The sequence below is a fragment of the Oryctolagus cuniculus genome, chromosome 14 (genome assembly GCF_051225735.1).
Source record: "Oryctolagus cuniculus isolate XC-2025 breed Fujian yellow rabbit chromosome 14, ASM5122573v1, whole genome shotgun sequence".
NCBI classification, from domain to species: Eukaryota; Metazoa; Chordata; class Mammalia; order Lagomorpha; family Leporidae; genus Oryctolagus; species Oryctolagus cuniculus.
In genome coordinates, this window is record NC_142880.1 from 61,772,454 (window position 1) to 61,792,865 (window position 20,412).

At 36.8% G+C, this 20,412-nt stretch overlaps 1 protein-coding gene across 2 annotated transcripts in view; it reads right to left on the reverse strand.

Annotated features, from left to right (window-relative positions):
• Positions 1–20,412, reverse strand: part of LMBRD2 (LMBR1 domain containing 2) — a 60,907-nt gene that overhangs the window by 14,397 nt on the left and 26,098 nt on the right. Inside the window, exons 1-9 of one of the 2 annotated variants that reach the window (XM_089312721.1) lie at positions 18,806–18,933; positions 18,487–18,561; positions 15,649–15,762; positions 15,099–15,282; positions 11,274–11,455; positions 10,594–10,727; positions 7,499–7,604; positions 6,264–6,361; positions 826–929 (exon numbers count right to left, since the gene is read on the reverse strand). In XM_089312721.1, coding sequence (XP_089168847.1) covers positions 826–929; positions 6,264–6,361; positions 7,499–7,604; positions 10,594–10,727; positions 11,274–11,455; positions 15,099–15,282; positions 15,649–15,738 — 898 coding nt within the window. In that variant the 5' untranslated portion in view covers positions 15,739–15,762; positions 18,487–18,561; positions 18,806–18,933. Of the gene's footprint in view, positions 1–825; positions 930–6,263; positions 6,362–7,498; positions 7,605–10,593; positions 10,728–11,273; positions 11,456–15,098; positions 15,283–15,648; positions 15,763–18,486; positions 18,562–18,805; positions 18,934–20,412 lie in introns of those variants that run through there. The other variant, XM_002713965.6, reaches the window with a different exon arrangement.

The window sequence follows — 20,412 nt, forward strand, 5'->3', positions numbered from 1 at the left end:
ATATATATATTTTTTTTTTTTTTCTGTATAAGAGTCTTTTCACCTGTTAGTCTCTTCAGGTTACACATTTAGTGTTCTCCCCCACCCTTTTTTCCCATAGGATATGTTCTACAAATGTGTAATTCTGGCTACTCCCTCCCTCTAAATATATTCTATTTATTAGTCTTATTCTCATCAAATCTTACCTAGGACTTGATGTGATAAAATCTTACCCAGGACAGATGAGGACTAATTAGTGCAAAACAAAAATACATCCACTAAACACTATTTTCCCATGACAGTGCATGAAAGCTAAACCAGCTTTTGTAAAGAATGTCTAAGAACCAACGTCCTCAGCTATTTTCTCCCTATTCTACCTCACTTAAATATCAGTAAATTTAATACACTTGGTTTGTGATTATAGCCTAGTAGAGTGCAATGTATTCTAATAGGCTGCTGATGATCACTACATTCTAAACAGGTTTAGCTTGACTTCCCAGGCAGTATCAAACTGATAATTCCTTAAATTCATGAGGTTTACGGCTGTATAGAACTTGGCAAATATGTTTCAAAGAAAACATAAAAAAGACTCTTACACCACACAAGGGCTTTATCTAGTTGCAATCATACTAATAGTTTGTCCCAGAATTTCTTAAAAACTGACAAAATAATTTTTTATGTTTTCAAACTATTTTTGATAAGAAGGGTGTCTGAAAATATTTAGCTTAAAAATGCTATTTTTAGTTTCTTAAAATAGGTCAAAATAATTTACTAATTATATAAACATTTCGTATTTTGAACCTTAACACTTAGTGTTTTCTCTTTATTTTAGAAGCCAAATCTTACCTCGTTTAATTAATTCTTTTCCTTCATCAATTAAGTCTGATGTCATATCATTATCTCCCATGAACTGCTGGAAACCAAGCAGATTCAAACAACGGGTCCCCAAACTAATAAAAACAGATTTTCAAAAAGGAAGCATTATTTCACATTGTAAATACTTACATAAGTATTCTTTGGCACTGTTACTCACCCCCACCCCCAACCCCTAGAGAAGTCTGTTTTCATTAGTACTTATGTTGGCCACTGACAGAGTTGTATTTGTCATTCTTTAAACTAATTTAGAATTTTTAAAAACTTATTGTATTTACTTGAAAGGCAGAGAGACAGGCAGAAATCTTCCATTCACTGGTTCATTCCCTAAAGGCTGCAACAGCCAAACAGGTTAGGGTTAGGAGTGGGCCAGGTCAAACCCAGAAGCTAGGAAGCCACTCTAGATCTCCCACCTGGATGAAAAGAACCCAATTATTTGACCAGCAGTTGCTTCTTCTCAGGCTTCCTCCTCCTATGGAGGAATCTGGAATGCAAAGTGAGCCAGGGCTCAAACCAGGCACTTCAGTGTATGATGTGGGTACCTAAGTAGTGTTTTAAGCACTACATCAAATGTTCCACCCCTGTTGTTCTTTAAGAAACTTTCTAAAAAGCTTATCCTCAGGACTTCTTTGAGTAGAGTAAAATTTATTATCAGATTTCTTATGGAAGTAAGTTAAGTCTGTCCATTAGCATGCCTTCAGAATATAATTATACGAGGATGCTAAGTAATGGCTATAATACAAGAGCAACTTATTCTTTTCTTATATTCACATAGCAAGCAGTTTTAATACTGAAATATACATATAAACCCAGATTTTCTAAGAATAGAATACTCTGGTTTAGAAAGGCTTACTTATGCAAATTTATTTTGATGTTCCATTTTTTTTAACTGAAAACCAGTCAACTCCATTTAAACTTTAAAACATCTATTATTTAATTTATTTGAAAGGTATAAAGAAAGAATAGATTTCCATTGGCTGTTTCAATGCTCAAATAACCCACAAAAGCTGAGCTGGGTCAGGCTGAAGCCAGCAACCAGGGACTCAGTCCAAGTCTCTCAGCTGGGTGGCAGGCTACTTCAGCCATCACCTGCTGCCTCAAAAAGTGTGCACTGCAGGAAGCAGGGACCAGGCACAGAGTAGGGACTCGAACCTAGGTGTCCCAATTCTTACACCAAATGTTTGCCCCAGTCAACTGTATAGCCTTTAAGATACATTGTAAAGTGACTACTCTTTACTTGGTGGCTACTACCTTTTATCTTATTTGCTATTTACTTAAAATGTGATTGTCAATATAAAGGGACAAGAGTAAAATGAAAACATGGCACACAGGAAGGAAATATCATGAGGTAACATTAGTCTTTGCTAAGATCCTACTATTCATGAGACAATCACAGATACTCTTATTTAATTCTTACAATAATCCTAAGAAATAAACATAAATTTACAGATATGGACATAGGCCCACAGGGGTTAAATATTTTGCTAAACATCACTTAGTAAGCTGCCGAAATATAATTTAAATTTAAGACAGAAAAAAAGTTCTTTTATTATATTAATTTTCAAACTTTTTGACTCATTACTTCTAATAGCAGATTACATATGTAGAGAGGTACAAAAAGAGAAAAAAAGGGATGAAAGAGCATGCATGGGGGCCAGTGCTGTGGCGAAGTAGGTAAAGCCGGATGCAGTGCCGGCACCCCACATGGGCACCAGTTTGAGTCCTGACTGTTTCACGTCTGGTCCAGCTCTCTGCTATGGCCTGGGATAGCAGTAGAGGATGGCCCAAGTCCTTGGGCCCCTGTACTCAGGTGGGAGATCTGGAAAAACTCTTGGCTCCTGGCTTCAGATTGGCTCAGCTCCAGCCATTGTGACCACTGGAGAGTGAACCAGCCGATGGAAGACCTCTTTCTTTCTCTCTGCCTCTGCCTCTCTGCAACTCTGCCTTTCAAATAAATAATCTCAAAAAAAAAAAAAAAAAAAAAAAAAAAAGAGTATGTGTGTGCATGCAAGTGCCAGGAAGGGAAAACAGAGAGGCAGTTAAAAGAAGATCCTGCATTTTATATTAAAAATATATAAGCACACGACTGATTCAAAATATACTCATGTCTATTTTAATTTAAAAGGAATGTTTTATATGAATTACCACTGAGTAAAATTGGGGTTTCAGGCAAATAAGCTAATGTTAATTCTGAGACTTTAAACATCCCTTAACCATCTTCATATCTTTGTGAGAATGCTGTAGGATGAGAAGCCCTGAAATAGATCACTGTCTCTGGGAAGGTAGTTGGGTCCCTTTTGTCCACCTGGAAGCCATGTTTTAAATTCCTGGCTCCTAGCTTTGGCCTGACCCAGCCAGGCTATCATGGGCATTTGGGAAATAAATCAGCAGTAGTGAAAAGAAAGACCGTTTTCCAGAAACCACGCACATGTATCCTTTAACTCCTTTTGAATCCTACCCCCGTCAAGATTCTATCATTCTTTTTTTTAAAAAAAATTATTTATTTCAAAGGCAGAGGGACAAGTCTAAATAGGAGCTCAGGGTATGGCTGTGTTATTCCTACTACAGGAATTGATAACACTAACAATGGCAGCATTTCAAATGAAAATGGACCTATAAAGTCAAGCTACCATGGAAAGTCAGTAAGGCATTGTTTCCTACATTTCTGTGATAGAATATCCATTTTGCGTGATAATTTAAAAATGATCCACCCCACTTTTTTCTCCTTAAAGATAAAATGGCAAGGCTTATCAAAATTAACTCTAAAAACCCTTTTACTGATTATTTTTAAATTTAATAAATTTCCTTTTAGATATATAGATGCCTTACATTTAAGATTTTGTAAGCAACAAAGTACTACCCTACTGCATACCACTTGATCCATATAACCATCTAGTAAGAAAGGAAGAAATGATAATATTGTCAACATAACTACTAATATGAAAACACATAAATTATAGATCACAAGCTTTTAATGTCCTATTAATAGTTTTATAAACTTTTTAAATGAATATACATGTAATAAAAACTTAGTTTTGGACATATAAAGTATACTTAATTTTTTTTTTTTTTGACAGGCAGAGTGGACAGTGAGAGAGAGAGACAGAGAGAAAGGTCTTCCTTTTGCCGTTGATTCACCCTCCAATGGCCGCCATGGCCAGCGCATTGCACTGATCCGAAGCCAGGAGTCAGGTGCTTCTCCTGGTCTCCCATGTGGGTGCAGGGCCCAAGCACTTGGGCCATCCTCCACTGCACTCCCTGGCCACAGCAGAGAGCTGCCCTGGAAGAGGGGCAACCGGGACAGAATCTGGTGCCCCAACCAGGACTAGAACCCAGTGTGCTGGTGCTGCAAGGCGGAGGATTAGCCTATTGAGCCATGGTGCTGGCCGAATTTTTAATACATAATTTTCACAGTATAAATCTGTTATTGTCTTTCCTACCTTAAAGAAAAACAATTCAAAACATTAGATTTGCTATCTGTTCTTATTAACAGCATTCTCTGTCTCTGTGTCTCTCTCTCCCTCTGTGCTGCTCAAATAAAATTAAAAATTTTAAAACTGATAATTAAAATATAATTTTATTTTTTTAAAGATTTTTATTCATTTATTTGAGAAGCAGAGTTACAGACAGTGAGAGGGAGAGATAGAGAGAAAGCTCTTCCTTTCATTGGTTCACTCCCCAAATGGCCGCAATGGCTGGAAATGGGCCAATCCGAAGCCAGGAACCAGGAGCCAGGTGCCTCCTCTGGGCTTCCCCCATGGGTACAGGGACCCAAGCACTTGGATTATCTTCCACTGCTGTCCCTGGCCATTAGCAGAGAGCTGGATCGGAAGAGGAGCAGCCAGGACTATAACCGGCACCCATATGGGATGCCAGCACCACAGGCGGAGGATTAACCTATTGCACCACAGCACCAGACCCTTAAAATATAATTTCTTAGCTATTCTATTTAAGAGAAGGCAAAACATAAATAATTTTAAAATTTTCTATAATTTATTTTAATCACTATTTCTTTACTTATTACCCCAATATTAATACATATTATCTGTAATAATTATATAATTATATTGGAAGATTTAAAAGTAAATAGATAATTTTCAACAGAAAAGCAAAGTGATTAATATTAAATTCTTGACAGAGTAGTATTCTTACTACGTCATGGAGCACTCAAGCAGTGAAAGAACAGAATACAGGGTAAGGATGCATGACATGTGAAAGGGAAAGTCAGCATTTCAAAAGCCAGGCATCTCTCTCTCTTTACTCCTTTTGAGTTTTACCTGACAAGATTCTGCCATTCTTTAAAAACAAAATTTGAAAGGAAGAGAGGAAAAGACATATAGAGCCCATAACAGCTGGAGCTGGACCAGGCCAAAGCGAGGAGCAGGGGATTCAATCCTGGTCTTCCACATGGGTGGCGGTGACTCAATTACTTGAACTATCATCTGCTGCCCCCCACAGTACATACCAGGAGGAAGCTGCAGTCGGGATGTAAACCCAGCCACTGAGGTATGGGATGATTAAATGCTACACCAAATGCCCTCTACTGCCATTCTTTTTAATTCCACAGAGAGAGTAACCCAGGTACTTTCCAAAATCAGAGGAGAATTTCTCTTTCAGTTCTGTATGTGTGGCTTAATTACAATTACTCCTCACCTGACCCTTTCTGCTGGCCATGGTCATTTAGAAACCCAGCAATAATAATGGGGAAAGCCCTAAGACAATTGGAGAGCCCTATTGAAGAGAACTTGGGCATAAAGATGTTTTGCAAGTTCCATTGACTATCACTGGCAAAGGCTGGGACTCAGAATTAACCTTCTGTGATTAATTTCATCACTTTATAGCCTAAATAATCTTCATGGAATAACTCTACTTCTCTTTTCTTTAAAATATCTTCAAAGGGGAGAACCTGATCTGATTACTCAAGCAGTTCCTTCAAACTATTCCCAGGGGCTGGCATGGTGGTGTAGTGGGTAAAGCCACTGCCTGCAGTCCCAGCATCCCACATGGGTGCCGGTTCTAGTCCCGGCTGCTCCATTTCCAATCCAGCTCTCTGCTACGGCCTGGGAAAGCAGTAGAGGATGGCCCAAATCCTTGGGCCCCTGCACCCGCGTCAGAGACCCAGAAGAAGCTCCTGGCTTCTGGCTTCAGATCAGCACGGCTCTGGCCGTTGCAGCCAGCTAAGGAGTGAATCAGCAAATGGAAGACCTCTCTCTCTCTGCCTCTCCCTCTCTATGTAATTCTGACTTTCAAATAAATAAATAAATCTAAAAAATAAAAAAAATCTATCCCCAGTTCCCCAAAGTCACAGAAAACAAACAACTGAAAACCAAGTAAATACTTGAAAGAGCTTTAAGAAGAAGGTATATCCATATCCAATCAAGAATATTTAGAAAAAATGTTAAAGTTCTTACCTAAAATAAGTAGCAATGCAGAGAATTACCACCAACATAGGATAATATATATAGAATCCATCTGCAATAAAGGATAAAACTTTCATGGAACCCATAATCTGAAGAGCAAGAAAAAAGTAAGTTAAATTAGCATAATTCTGTATTTTTAATTCCTTTCCATCATTAGAAAGTTTGTCATTAACCAGTTACACCAATAAACCTGGACTAGTCAAAAAGCAGAAACAATGAAATAAATGGACTGACTTTTAAAAGTTTGCTCTTCATTAAAGTTTTCTAAGGTAAATTAGTATCTCATGAATATTACTAAAAATTATCATATACATTATGACTGTAAATAGAAGTCAATATTATCATCAGTTCTTTTTAAACTACTCAGCCAATCTATATGACCCACAAAACTTTTTTTAATAAAAGCAAAATCACTTTTATCTTGTCATTAGTAATTACATATACAACCTTTAAGAGAAGTATTAAAGTATTAAAAAAACACTGGAATTTTTCTGCCAGCATTAAAAAATACATTTACTTTTTTTTTTTTTTTTGACAGGCAGAGTGGACAGTGAGAGAGAGACAGAGAGAAAGGTCTTCCTTTGCTGTTGGGTCACCCTCCAATGGCCACCGCGGCCGGTGCACCGCGCTGATCCAATGGCAGGAGCCAGGTATTTATCCTGGTCTCCCATGGGGTGCAGGGCCCAGGGACTTGGGCCGTCCTCCACTGCACTCCCTGGTCACAACAGAGAGCTGGCCTGGAAGAGGGGCAACCGGGACAGAATCTGGTGCCCCGACCGGGACTAGAACCCAGTGTGCCGGTGCTGCAAGGCGGAGGATCAGCCTAGTGAGCCGTGGCGCCGGCCAAAAAATACATTTACAATAACAACACTGCATATAGATAAAGAATCTAGAGGCAGATGTTAGGTTTAGCAGTTAAGATGCCAGTTGGGACACCTGTATCCCATATCAGAGTGGCTGGGTTCAAGTCTCAGCTCTGCTCCCAATTCCAGCTTCATGCTAATGCAACTCTGGGGAGCAGCAATGAAGGCTCAAGTAGTTAGGTCCCTGTTACCAATTTGGTAGCCCAGGATTGGGAACCATTTCCCAGCTCCCAGCTTTGGCCTTGGCCAAGCTGAACATCTGTTACAGACATTTTAGGAATGAACCAGCAGAAAAGAGTTCTCTGTCTCTCTCTGCCTCTGAAATAAAATAAAAGAATCTAAACTATTTTTGACCACACTTACAGATGTATAAGCAGTTGGCTGAGTATTCCGGTGAGAGATGGTTGAATCCATATGGGTCAAACCCAAGAAGTTAAGACATAATGGAGGAGTCAAACGGCAAAATAACCTGCAGTAAATATTTACAAAAGCAGAATATATAAAAAGAAGAAAAATACATTTTATATGATGTTAAATATATTAGGAACATTTCATATCACTGTAGTTAAACTTTAATCCACTTGTGTAATATATGAGAAATCCTCGAAGAGTTCATTGAAAATGTGCATTATGAAAAAATTATATATGAATTTCAAAAATTTTTGCACTGAAATAAACTGGTACTAACTTGTTAAAAACATGTTTAAACAGGATTTAGTTTGAAGCACCAAAACAGAGTAAGAAATCAGTTTTAAAAGAGCCCCTATCAGAGCAAAAAAAAAATTCTGCTAAAAGAAGCAAGAACAAATACCAAATTTTTGGTGAAGCTTGGGTAAAGAATGATAAAAGCGCTGTCATTTTATTAAAAGTTTATAGGGACAACGTCCCAAGAAATCAGCAGTTTAAAACTGGTAACTCATTTTAGGAAGGGACAAGATAATGTTGAATTGAAGCCCACAGTGGTGGACAATTCACATTAGTTTGATAGGAAAAAAATTAATCTTGCTCACGTTCTAACTGAAAAAGACTAATGAGGAATAGCAGATACAACAGCCAATACCACAGACATCTCAGCTGGTGCAGCTTACATAATTCTGATGAAAAATTAAAGTGTAGCAAATCTTCTACAAGATGAGTGCTAAAACTATTGAGCCAAGATCAGCGAAAGACACAAGTAGAGATATTTTATTTATTTCACTTGAGAGATGGGGGAGGGAGAAAGGGAAGGGAAAACGTAAGGGGAGGGGGAGAGGGTGGCACATGGGTGGCAGGGCCAGTTTTAAGTAGGGTCAAGATCTTGAAGCATTTCTTTGAAGAACTCTAACAGGAGATGAAACATGGCTTTACCAGTATGATCCTGAAGACAAAGGACAAACAAAATCAGTGACTACCAAGAGGTGGAAGTGGTCTAGTCAAAGCAAAAGCAGGGTCAAAAGCAATGGTCATGACAACAGTATTTTGGGATGTTCAAGGCATTTTGCTTATCAACTTTCTGGAAGGCCAAAGAATAATAACATCTGCTTATTATGAGTATGTTTTGAGAAAGTTAGCTACAGTTCTAGCACAGAAACACCCGGGAAAGCTTCACCAGAGAGTCCTCCATCATGACAATACTCCTGCTTGTTCTTCTCATTAAACAAGGGCAACTTTGTTAGAGTGTTGATGGGAAATCATTGGTTGTCCATGACACAATCCTGATTTGGCTCATCCTGACTTCTTTCTGTTTCCTAGTTTTAAAAAGTCCTTGATAGGAATCCATTTTGCTTTTTTTTTTTTTTTGACATGACTAAATTCCCAGGACCCCCCCCCACCCCCAGTTTTTCAGGGTCTTGAAATTGATAAAATAAAGTTGGTATTTTTAAATTTTAACTTTTAATTCCATTTTTCTGTGAATTTATTGAAGTCACAATATATAGCTTGAATTCTTAATGTGAACTGCCCTTATATATTTGGAGACATGCTGAAATTTTTAATCACAACCACTTAAGAACACCAACACCTACATGGCAACACTACAGCCTCAGCCTGCCTGTTTTGGTGCCACTGCTTTATTTCTGCAACTTGCAAAGCAACCTTGCATGTCCTTCCTTCAACTTTACCACCTGTGCAATTCATTTCAGATCACAACAGACAGTAGCATCCTTAACGTAATTTGTACTCAGTACATAACAATCTGAAGTTGCACTAAAATGTATCAGTTTGATAGTTACACCTATAAAAAAAGTTCAGTTTTGTTCAGATAAAAAGAGTAACTTACAAAACTGGAGAGTTGTATAGCTGGGAGCAGAAGGAATAGGAATGGGGGTGCAAATACAAAGAAATAATATGAGGGAGTTCTTTTGCGGTCATAGACCAGTTCTGTATCTTGACTGTTGGATGGATACAGGAAACACACACACACATACAGACAGACACACACATAAGAAATCCACAAACACAAATGAATGAAAGATAAAACAAAAATAAATTAAGTCTATAGTGTAAGTAACAGTAATATTCCAATGTAAATTTCCTGGTTTTGATACTGTACAGCAGTTATATAAGGTTACATAGAATAACAGAATTTTTACACTACTTCCTTTGAGTCTAAAATTAGATTTAAAACAAACAAATGTCCTGAAGATGTTTCAGATATCAATTCCTCTGTGAACTTCCCTAAGTCCAGCTTTTGTAATATCCAAAATTGTGCAACCCAGTCCAAACTACAATCAGCTTTTTTTTATTATCATTTTTTTTTTATTTTTTTATTTTACAGAGTTAGACTGAGAGAGAGAGAGAAACAGAGAGAAAGGTCTTCCTTCCTTTGGTTCACCCCCAAATGGCCACTATGGCCAGAGCTTCGCCGATCTAAAACCAGGAGCCAGGTGCTTTTTCTTGGTCTCCCATGAGGGTACAGGAGCCCAAGCACTTGGGTCATCCTCCACTGCCTTCCTGGGCCACAGCAGAGAGCTGGACTGGAAGAGGAGGAACCGGAACTAGAACCCGGCACCCATATGGGATGCTGGTGCTGCAGGTGGAGGATTAACCAAGCGAGCCACGGCGCCGGCTCCACAATCTGCTCTCTTAAACTGAACTTCTTGAGGAAAATTTATTCCTGTTCTTTTCTCAACCCTGCTCAATTCAGTTTGAGGCCACTGAATCTCTAAATACTTTCTAGGTTCTGATTTAGTCTATAAACTCTGAATGTTGCTACTATTTACTAATCTATCTACTGACGCTCTAATTAATAAATTCAGGCTTACTACGTCTTTCTTTTTCCTCCTAACCTAGCACACTTATTGTAATCTTAAATCTCAAGCAGGATTTAGCTGCCTATCAACAGCTATCTATTTAATATTTAAGCCTAATCAGCCAGCTCATAGAAATATAGGTGTTGGTGGAACACTCACAGACAACAAGAAATGGAGATGTCCATAAAAATACATTTCTCTCATTTTTAAAAACACAACCCTACTTACATGCCACTGAAAAGAAGACTGTAAGCATCAGTCTGGTGATGTGAAGCCAGGTAATAATAGTTAAATACACGAATCCTGAACACGGTAGAATAAACACAGATACTTAGGAAGAAGATGGAAAGAAAACAAGCAATCTAGAAAAAAACAAAAGCAAAACAGTGTAAGACTAATACACCTTAAACTAGCACTTTATAAACTATCTCAAGCATTACCTTTTATTTCCAGCTAACATTTATTGATCTAAATTTTAAAGAGAGTAATATTTTTAAAATCACATCAAGAAAATGAAATTATGTAAACAATCTACATTCCAATGAGTTAAACCTCCTAAGTCCTTAAGTTCCAAATCTACCTCTTGAAGTGAGTCTGTTCTCCCATTTGCTTGGCAACTCTTCAAATGAACTATTAAGTTATGTAGTGCTACTGGCATAGAGGATCAAAGTACTCCCATAAAAGAATTCTACACTATCTTACACCTTTTCATCACTGCTCAAATACCATTCTTAGTTTTTATAGTCTGCAAGCTGATGAAGCTTATTTTTAGAAGTATGAATAATAACTGTGTAGGAAACTTCAATGTTTTCATTAATAGCAGAAGAACTACAGGGATAAAAGATATAACAGTTAAAGATCATACTATGAGCTGACATATATTTATGAGAAATATAAAATAAACTGACCTCAATATAAATATAATTGTATGTTCTTTCTGCCAGCTGTATGAAGACTGCAAAGAGGGATAATACAGGAGTAGTGCTAAAGAATGTGCATTCCGACCACACAACAATCACAGAAAAGATGGACAAAACCACAGCAAGGACTCTGTAAAACCACGGCCGCAAAAGACATTCCCAATACCATTCTGGAAGATCAAAGAAACAAATCAATTAGTAAGATTATAAAAACACAACATGGTATTTAACTGTTCTAAAAAAATCTCCCAACAAGATATTTAATTACAAAGATAAAAAATATCAATTTTACAGAGGCAAAACCAAGAAGACACTACCCTAACCAAATGATCATCAATCACGAGACAAATCTACACTATGTGCCTCCTGCTATGATGTACTGAAACCACCACTACTGTGGTTTTCCTTCCAAAAATGTAGACTGTGTCTAATTTTGAAGAAACATCAAACTCAAATCAGGGGCATTCAACAAAAAACTGATGTGTGCTCTCCAGAAACTTCCCTGTCACAATCTACAAATAAAGACTAAGAAACTGTTCCAGGTTAAAGGAGACTAAGAATACCTGACAACAGAATACACTAAAGAGCTGAGATAATTTTTTAACAAATATTATTGCAATAATTAGAAAAACCTGAAAAGATCTGTAAATAATAGTATATTATTAATATTAATTTCCTGATTTTGATAGTTGCACCTAGTTTGTAAGAAAACGTCTCTATTTTTAGAAAATGCACACTGAAATGTTTATGGGAAAAGAGGCATCATATCTGGATAACACTCTAGAGATTAAAGAAAAATCCAAGACTAAATGTCGAGAAAGATAAAGCAAATGAGTATGGTGAAATGTTAACATTTGGAGATCATGAGTGAAGAGTGTATGGGAATACTTTATAGGATTCTGGTTTTAAGTATGAATTTAGGTAAAAATAAAGGGAAAAAAAGGAAAGTACAATAAATTGTAAAGGTTATACTTTCACTTCACTGATTGAAGAGCTGGGCTCCTGGGTTCAGTATTTTCAACCCTACTCTCAGCATAATTCCTACATGTGTGATCCTCCTTTTGATAGCTAAGCCTCTCATTTTCTTTAGTTCCTTCCTACAGTGATGTTGTCTTCTATCTCCATCCTTCTTAAATAACCCATCTCCATAGTTATCTGTACCTTCCATTGCCAGTGACTCCAATCCCTCCATATAATTTCATTCCACCATCTTTGTCTCTAAGCAACACATTTGTTTGGCAATCAACTCCACTGACTATACCTGGACCAACAGTCCATTTATTCCACCACTTATTATTATTATTTAACATCCTAGTATCCTATTTGGTTTCTTACTCAGCTCAGATTCCACTGTTTTTGAGGAAAACCACTCTCTGGTATCTCAGTTCCCTTGTGCCATTTTATTCACCACTGCTTTACTCAACCATATCTTTGTTAGACCCACCTCCTTGACCACTGTGAGCATGTGCATATAGTCACACATTGCAAGAGAAAAACATACAACTTTGTTGACCATCTCACTTTAAATTTTTAATCACTAGCTTCAAGTGGCTCACCAGCTTTGCCTGGCTAGCTTATTATAGTTCTTCAATCTTCTTGCATGTTTACTTTCCTAGGCAACTACTTTGCACCTTCTCTTCCCTCCTCAAATCTCAAAATCAGCTTTTCTATACCCACTGAGAAAAAAAAGGGATCCAAAGAGAACTTCCCCTAGTTTCCACCACTGCATGTCATCTGCACCTATGTCTTACCTCTTAATCTAAGGATATTCTCTTCATTGTTCCCTATTTCCCGTCTCACTTCTAGTCATAAATACTATCCCAGAAATTCTTTACTCTCCTCACCAAATTTCCCCTATGATATCATTACTAAATTACAGGCTAGAACTTCTCTTGACCCTCCACCCCATGCCCCCACAATTCTCTGTCAACTATTGCCACTTTTCTCTGTTCCCTTATATAAGAACATTTTGAGTTTTCTATTCTCACTGATTCTAATTATTCTCTATACTTCTTTTAAATTCTAATCAGGCTTTTAAATTGTAGTCTTACCTCACTTTACTTCTCTAAAATCCAATGATCATATCTTAGTATGCATCCTTGACATGTATCCAATATTCGAAAAGGTACATCTTTACATATCACCTTCCTCAAAACATTTCATTTATCTTGGTTTTCTTCCTACCTCACTGGGCACTGGTTTTTCCCGTCTTTTCTGCTGATTCTTCCTGACAAATCTTATTTCTAAATTCCGGATTGTCTTAGGCTTAGTCCTCAAGATATTCTTCTCTATCCCAATCGAACATTAATGGCACCCTCATTTATATCTGTAGCCAAGACGTTTCTCCAAATCCCAGTTTTTATAACCAAATATCTACTAAAGATACTTAAATCTTAATGTGTTTACTGTGTGTTTTTCTCACTCCACAAGGGCAGAAATTTTTGTCTCCTTAAACTGATATACATGAAGCACCCAACAATAAACAACACTAATATGCTCAAACATTTGTTTAATGAATGAAAAACATGTATTACATTATCCCTTCATTTTAGTTGAAAGAATCTTCTCTGACAAAGCTATTTGAGAGTTTGTGGGTTTTTTTTTTTTGTCATTAAATCTTCATATTGAAGAGGAAAAACAATCAAGTAACTATAACCATTATTTGAATAAATAAATAGAAGTGCTAACACTGTGACACTTTGGTGCTGGCCTTAAGTTTCTTCACAATAAAGTTAATAACATTTGAAAGGAGTGTCATGATAATTATCAGAAATAAAGAATGATGATGACTAGAGAGTATAAGTTTTATAGGTAAGATTAATGAATGTAAATAAACAAAGAGGTCTTCTTAGGGGAGTATTTTAGTAGTATGTCAAGACAAAAACAAAAGGATCCAAACTTGTGACATAAAATTGCTCAAAATTCTAATTATTTTGAAACATATTAGGGACAAGCACTTGGTACAGCAGTTAAGACGCCACTTGGGACAATTGCATCCCAAATCAGAGTGCCTGGGTTTGAGTCTTGGCTCTGCTTTCAACTCCAGCTTCTTGATAAAGTAACCCTGGGAAGCAAGTGATGGTTCAAGTATTTTAAGTCCATATGGCTCAAACAGAAGCCAAATTTCAGTTCCTAACTGTTTTGTTCAGCCTGGCCTAATCTTGGCTGTTGTGAGCATTTGGCCTAGAATGTGGACACACAGAGCCCAGGGGCACATGCCCCTGCCAGGGCTGCTGGTGGCCATGAAGGAGTCCTTGCTGCCCAGATGGAAGACCTCACTGCTCTAGGATGGACTCTGGCCGCCTGTCATGCTGGCCCTGAGTGTAGCCAGGCCGCAAATGGGACACTGAGGCAGCCATTGGGGGTACTTCTGGCCACGTAGAACCCCGGTCCCGAGCTCCCGCAGGTGTGACTGTGGATGTTGGGCATCCCGTGGGACACTTGCCATGGGAGCTTGGATTGTAGACCACATGCCTCAGCCAGAACCAAAGGGCTGGCCCTAGGCCACTCCTGGCAGGAAAGATGGAAGATTTTTGTCCGTCTTTTTGCCATTCAAATAAAAATATCCTTGATGTATTACATATATTTTTGCATAGAATTTTGATTATATATGAAGTGACAGTGGAATTGATGGATTACATATTATAAGATAATTAAACAGTTATTTTGGGGGGAAGCTTATCAGCTACTTAGTACTACCATATGGTATAAATAAAATAATACAAGATAAATTCACCTCTGTATTGGTGAAAATGTAATTTTTTCTGCAGAAAAATTATCATTTATCTTTGAAATTTATATCAAATTACATACCAACTGTAGGATTATAAAAATATTGGATAAATCGATTTTCTGGCTCTGGTGATTGAAAGGTGTGAATAAACTGACGAGTAGCAGTAGTTTCATTTTTTGCTACATCTTCTAAATAAAATGCTTGTTCCAAAAGAATCTGCCATTGTACTTGAGTTCGACGATGCCTCTGAACTGAATAAATCACCTAAGAAAAGGAATATGGGTAGAACTATCACTGTTCTGATCCAACAGTGGCTCAACTTCCCACTTGGAAACATGATTTCATTGTCACAAGAAAATGAAATGCTAGAGGCACTTATTGGGTGGGACTAAGATATTAATATCAAAACTTTTCCACATAATTTAACAGTTATGCTCAATGAATAGCTCTCCCTCCCCAAACATCAATGCTATCACTGTTGAGAAATATAAAGTTGCAACACTTCAAAGAGGTATAAGGACAGAATCAAAGGAAGTTATATACTCACTGAAATCTCCTTTTTGTGGCAATAATTATAAATCTAACAAATTATCAGCATGTAAAATAGCTATAATTAATAATTAAAGTTACCTGTTTATGCAATTTTACCAGATTTTTTTCACTTGGATAAGTATTACGCTTTTCATCAAAATCTTCATAATCATCCATGTTCCTACCCATTTTTTCCTGATATTCTGTAGGACACTAAAAGGAATAGGTAGACTTTTAAAAATCTTAATTGTAAAAAGATAAAAAAATCATTTTTATTAAAAATCTTTCAGTCTTCAGCATTTCTAATTTTCTCAACATTTTCCTTTGTTGGCATCATCAAGTAGTTAGATTCTGACTTGCTGACATTTTTGTGAAAACTTTAAAAGTTGCATTGAATTTCTTCTTACCTCTATTAATCATTATGCTCTGATATCCTAGCTAGGTATGGACAGAGGCAGGGAAGTTTACTTACATAAAGCATCTAGTATTTGAGAGAATCATTCCAAGTAGGTACCTGATGAAACTATCAATTATCTTTCTAGCTAAATAATGCAGAAGAATCATGACAAATCCAAGATGCTAAATTTTTTAAATGTATAGTAAAGAGAAACAAATATATAGTTTAGAGTTACTGCTGTACCTTTGGTCATTTATTGTCTATATGGACTAGGATAAGTTCTCTCCCTGAGAAGTTCTTTTAAAGTAACAAATTTGAGATAAATGGCTAGAAAATTTATTCTTTTCTTTTTTTATATATTTTATTTTATTTAATGAATATAAATTTATTTATTGAACATAATTTATTTAATGAACATAAATTTCCAAAGTACAGCTTATGGATTACAATAGCTTCCCCCCCCCATAACTTCCCTCCCACCCACAACACTCCCCTCTCCCACTCCCTCTCCCCTTCCATTCACATCAAGATTAATTTTCAATTATCTTTATATACAGAAGATCAATTTAGCAAATATTAAGTAAAGATTTCAACAGTTTGCACCCACACAGAAACACAAAGTGTAAAATACTATTTCAGTACTAGTTATAGCATTAATTAAACACTTAAGAGTAATTGTGTATTAATTACAGAGTTCAATCAATAGTTTTAAGTAGAACACAAAAAATACTAAAAGGGTAAAGTATTAAGTTCTTTTTTTTTCTTTTTCTTTTTTTTGTTTGTTATATAGTTTTTTTTTTTTATTTAATAAATGTGAATTTACAAAGTGCAACTTTTGTATTGTTGTGGCTTCCCCCCCCCAACCTCCCTCCCTCCCGTGGCCCTCCCCTCTCCCACTCCCTCTCCCATCCCACCCTTCATCGAGTTTCATTTTCAATTACCTTCATATACTGAAGATTAACTTAGTACATACTAAGCAAGGATTTCAACAGGCTGCACTCACACAACCGCACAAGGTATAAGGTATTGTTCGACTAGTAGTGTTGTTTTTAAGTTTCATAGTAGAACACATTAAGGACAGAGATCCTACGTGGGGAGCATGTACCCAGTGACTCCCATTGTTGATTTAACAATTGGCACTCTTATTTATGACGTCAACAATCACCCAAGACTCTTGCTATGAGCTGTCTAGGCTATGGAAGCCCCTTGAGTTCACCGACTCTGAACTTGCTTAGTCAAGGCCGTATCACAGTGGAGGTTCCTTCCTCCCTTCAGAGAAAGGCGCCTCTCTCCTTGATGGCCTGTTCCTTCTGCTGGGGTCTTGTTCACCAGGATCTTTCATTTAGATTGTTTTTTGCCACCATGTCATGGCTTTCCATGCCTGTGAAACTCTCATGGACCTTTTAGCTAGATCCGAATGTCCCAAGGGTTGATTCTGAGGCAGGAGTACTGCCATTCTATAGTCTGCTGTGTGTCCTGTTTCCCCCGCAGGATCATTCTCTCCCTTTTAATTCTATTCTTCATTAGTTGCTTACACTGGTCTTATTTGTGAAATCTCATCGACACATACCCTATCTTTTTGATCGGTTGTGTATTTATACTTATCACTTTACCAAGTGCGTTGGCATTGGTACCTGCCTCCTTGGTAAGATTGAGTTGAAATCCCCTGGCACATTTCTAGTTCCACCATTGGAGGTAAGTCCGAGTGAGCATGTGCAACCTATATATCTCCTCCCTCTCTTATTCCCACTCCTATGTTTAACAGAGATCACTTTTCTGTTAATTTTAAATGCCTAAGAATGATTGTGCATTGATTACAGAGTTCAACCAGTGGTCTCATGTAGAACAAACAGAGCAACAACAACAACAACACTAAAAGGAATAAAATAGTAAGTTGTTCCTCAAAATTTATTCTTATGACTGTCATTATAGTCAAAAGGAATACCATAGTTTAAAATATAGAAATGGAAAATTGCAGTAGTTCTGTGGGTACATACAAGACAACTAGGGAACTCTGTAAAAAATAATCTTTAGCATTATATGAATAGTCCTAATTCAAAATTAATGCATCAAAACCATAACTGTATGTCTTCCTATTAAATATCTGTTAAGCATTTCATAATGTCATCTACTTTATAATACCTGAACTCTGTATATTGTAAAATAACATGTAGGAAGCTGACTGAATGATATTATTACACACTAGTTAATTTTCTTATAGGAGATATGCTTTTAGTGATCACATACAGCAACTCTTGCAAACTTATCTCCATCACTGTGTCACGGAAATCATTAGACATTATTCGACATCACATCTAGCTTCATATTTCAATGGGAAATACCGCCAATAATTAATGCTAAACTTGTAATCATAGAGAAAAAATTCAAATTACTACTGATTTATACTTAATATTTCCATGAAAATAAGTTGGGAAAACCTGAGCTATAGGTTTTTTTTTTTCATACTGTTCTGATGCTTTGGTTATAAGTAGAAACTTATAGTTTAAATAGAAATAGATGAGGTAATATAATTTAATTACCTTTTTAAGTATTGTGTCAACACATTTTCTCAGTGGGTGGTTATACTTGATGCTTTCATTCACTTTACGAACCTCCTATAAAAACAGTAAGAGAAATAATACTATTTTCAACTTCTATAGATTATACATTTCACGTAAGAATGTACTAAGTACTATATACATTCTCACAAGTGTAATTTCAATTCATATTACTTAGCATTACATGTCCTTTTCACTGAATAAAGGTTCTTACGTAAAATTACAAGGTCAACAAATAGTCCTTATCTAGACCCTCACATTTTTATTACTTTCCAGATTTATTCCATTATCATTTGCTTACTTGGTACACAAAGATGAATAAACATTATAAATAAGTCCACAAAGGATCAGACAAACTTGGTGATCCTCAAAGAACAGGATTGTATTCCTCCACCTTGCTCATCAAGATCAAGATCAATTATCTCATTATCTAAAACAAAGTGAAGAAATTAGAGGAAGCAAAAAAGGCAACATGTCCCAAAGTGCAGGCTCTTTTCCAATAGAATACTATAGCACAATTTCAATTGACTGATTCACTGTACACTTGCCTATTTTAAGAGCATACTATATGCCAGCACTATGTTGGAAGGCCACCATAATCTATACTCACGGATAGGGTAGGAAAATACAGTATTAGTAGTCTTTCCCCAAAATTATAGTTTTGTGGTAATGAATAAGTAATTTAATGAACATAAAATGCATAAAAGGGAAGGAAGAAGAATCTTTAGAGCCAGTAGTTGCTAAGGAATCACAATATTCCATAATATTCATGACTTTTTGACTTTTTTTTTTTTTTAAAGTTAGAGCCACTGTTTAAGCAGAAGGAACAGCAGGTTCACAAGCTGGACAGCAAGAGACAATTGAGCAGGATATTGAAAATAACGTTATAACCGAAGGGTAGAGAAGGGCTTTCAAGAATATAAAACTAGAGGCAGAAAGATCACCTGACAAACAAAATTGTGAAAGAATATAATTTACATGAAAAAATCAATAATTTTAGTAGGCAGAGTGCTGTTACAAACAGAAAAAAAGGAATACAGAAGAAATACCATTGGTTAATAAACATCTAATGATGCTCAAGCACACTAAACACAATTACAGGGGCTGTGTTGTGGCACAGCTGGTTAAGCTACCACTTGTGATGGTGGTATTCCATATCAGAGTGCTGGTTTGAGTCCTGGCTATTCTGTTTACAACCCAGATCCCTGCTAATGTAACTGCAAAGACAGCATAAAAATGGCCCAGGTACTTAGGTCCCTGCCATCCACAAGGGAGACCCAGTTGGAGTTCTTGGTTCCTGGATTTGGCCTGGCCCAGCTCTGTCTGTTGCAGCCATTTGGAGAATTGAAACAGCTGATGGGAAAACATTACTCTCTCTCCTCTCTGCTGCTCTGTCCTTAAAATAAATCTTTTTTAAAATTACACATTTACAAAATGAGAACAGTTTTCCTGTAAAACTATTTAAAAATGATATACTTGATGAATGTAATGATGAATGACCATGAGAAAACAGAATTTATGCACAAGAAAAAGTGATAAAATCTACTTGGAAGGTACTTTAACGATATCTGTCAAAACTTAGAATATATGCACTCCGTGAATAATCCATACCAACACACGTTCCTCTGTAAAGAGGCAAAATAAAATCATTCCTTGAAGGCCTTAATAATAGTTAGAGGTTTTAGTTCAATGTGTAAGGCCTAAATACAACAGTGACAAAAACAGACTTGAATTTTTTTTTAAATATTTTATTTATTTATTTGAGAGGCAGAGTTACAGACAGTGAGAGGGAGAGACAGAGAGAAAGGTCTTCCTTTCATTGGTTCACTCCCCAAATGGCCACAATGGTCGGAGCTGCGCGGATCTGAAGCCAGAAGCCAGGTGCTTTTTTCTGGTCTCCCATGTGGG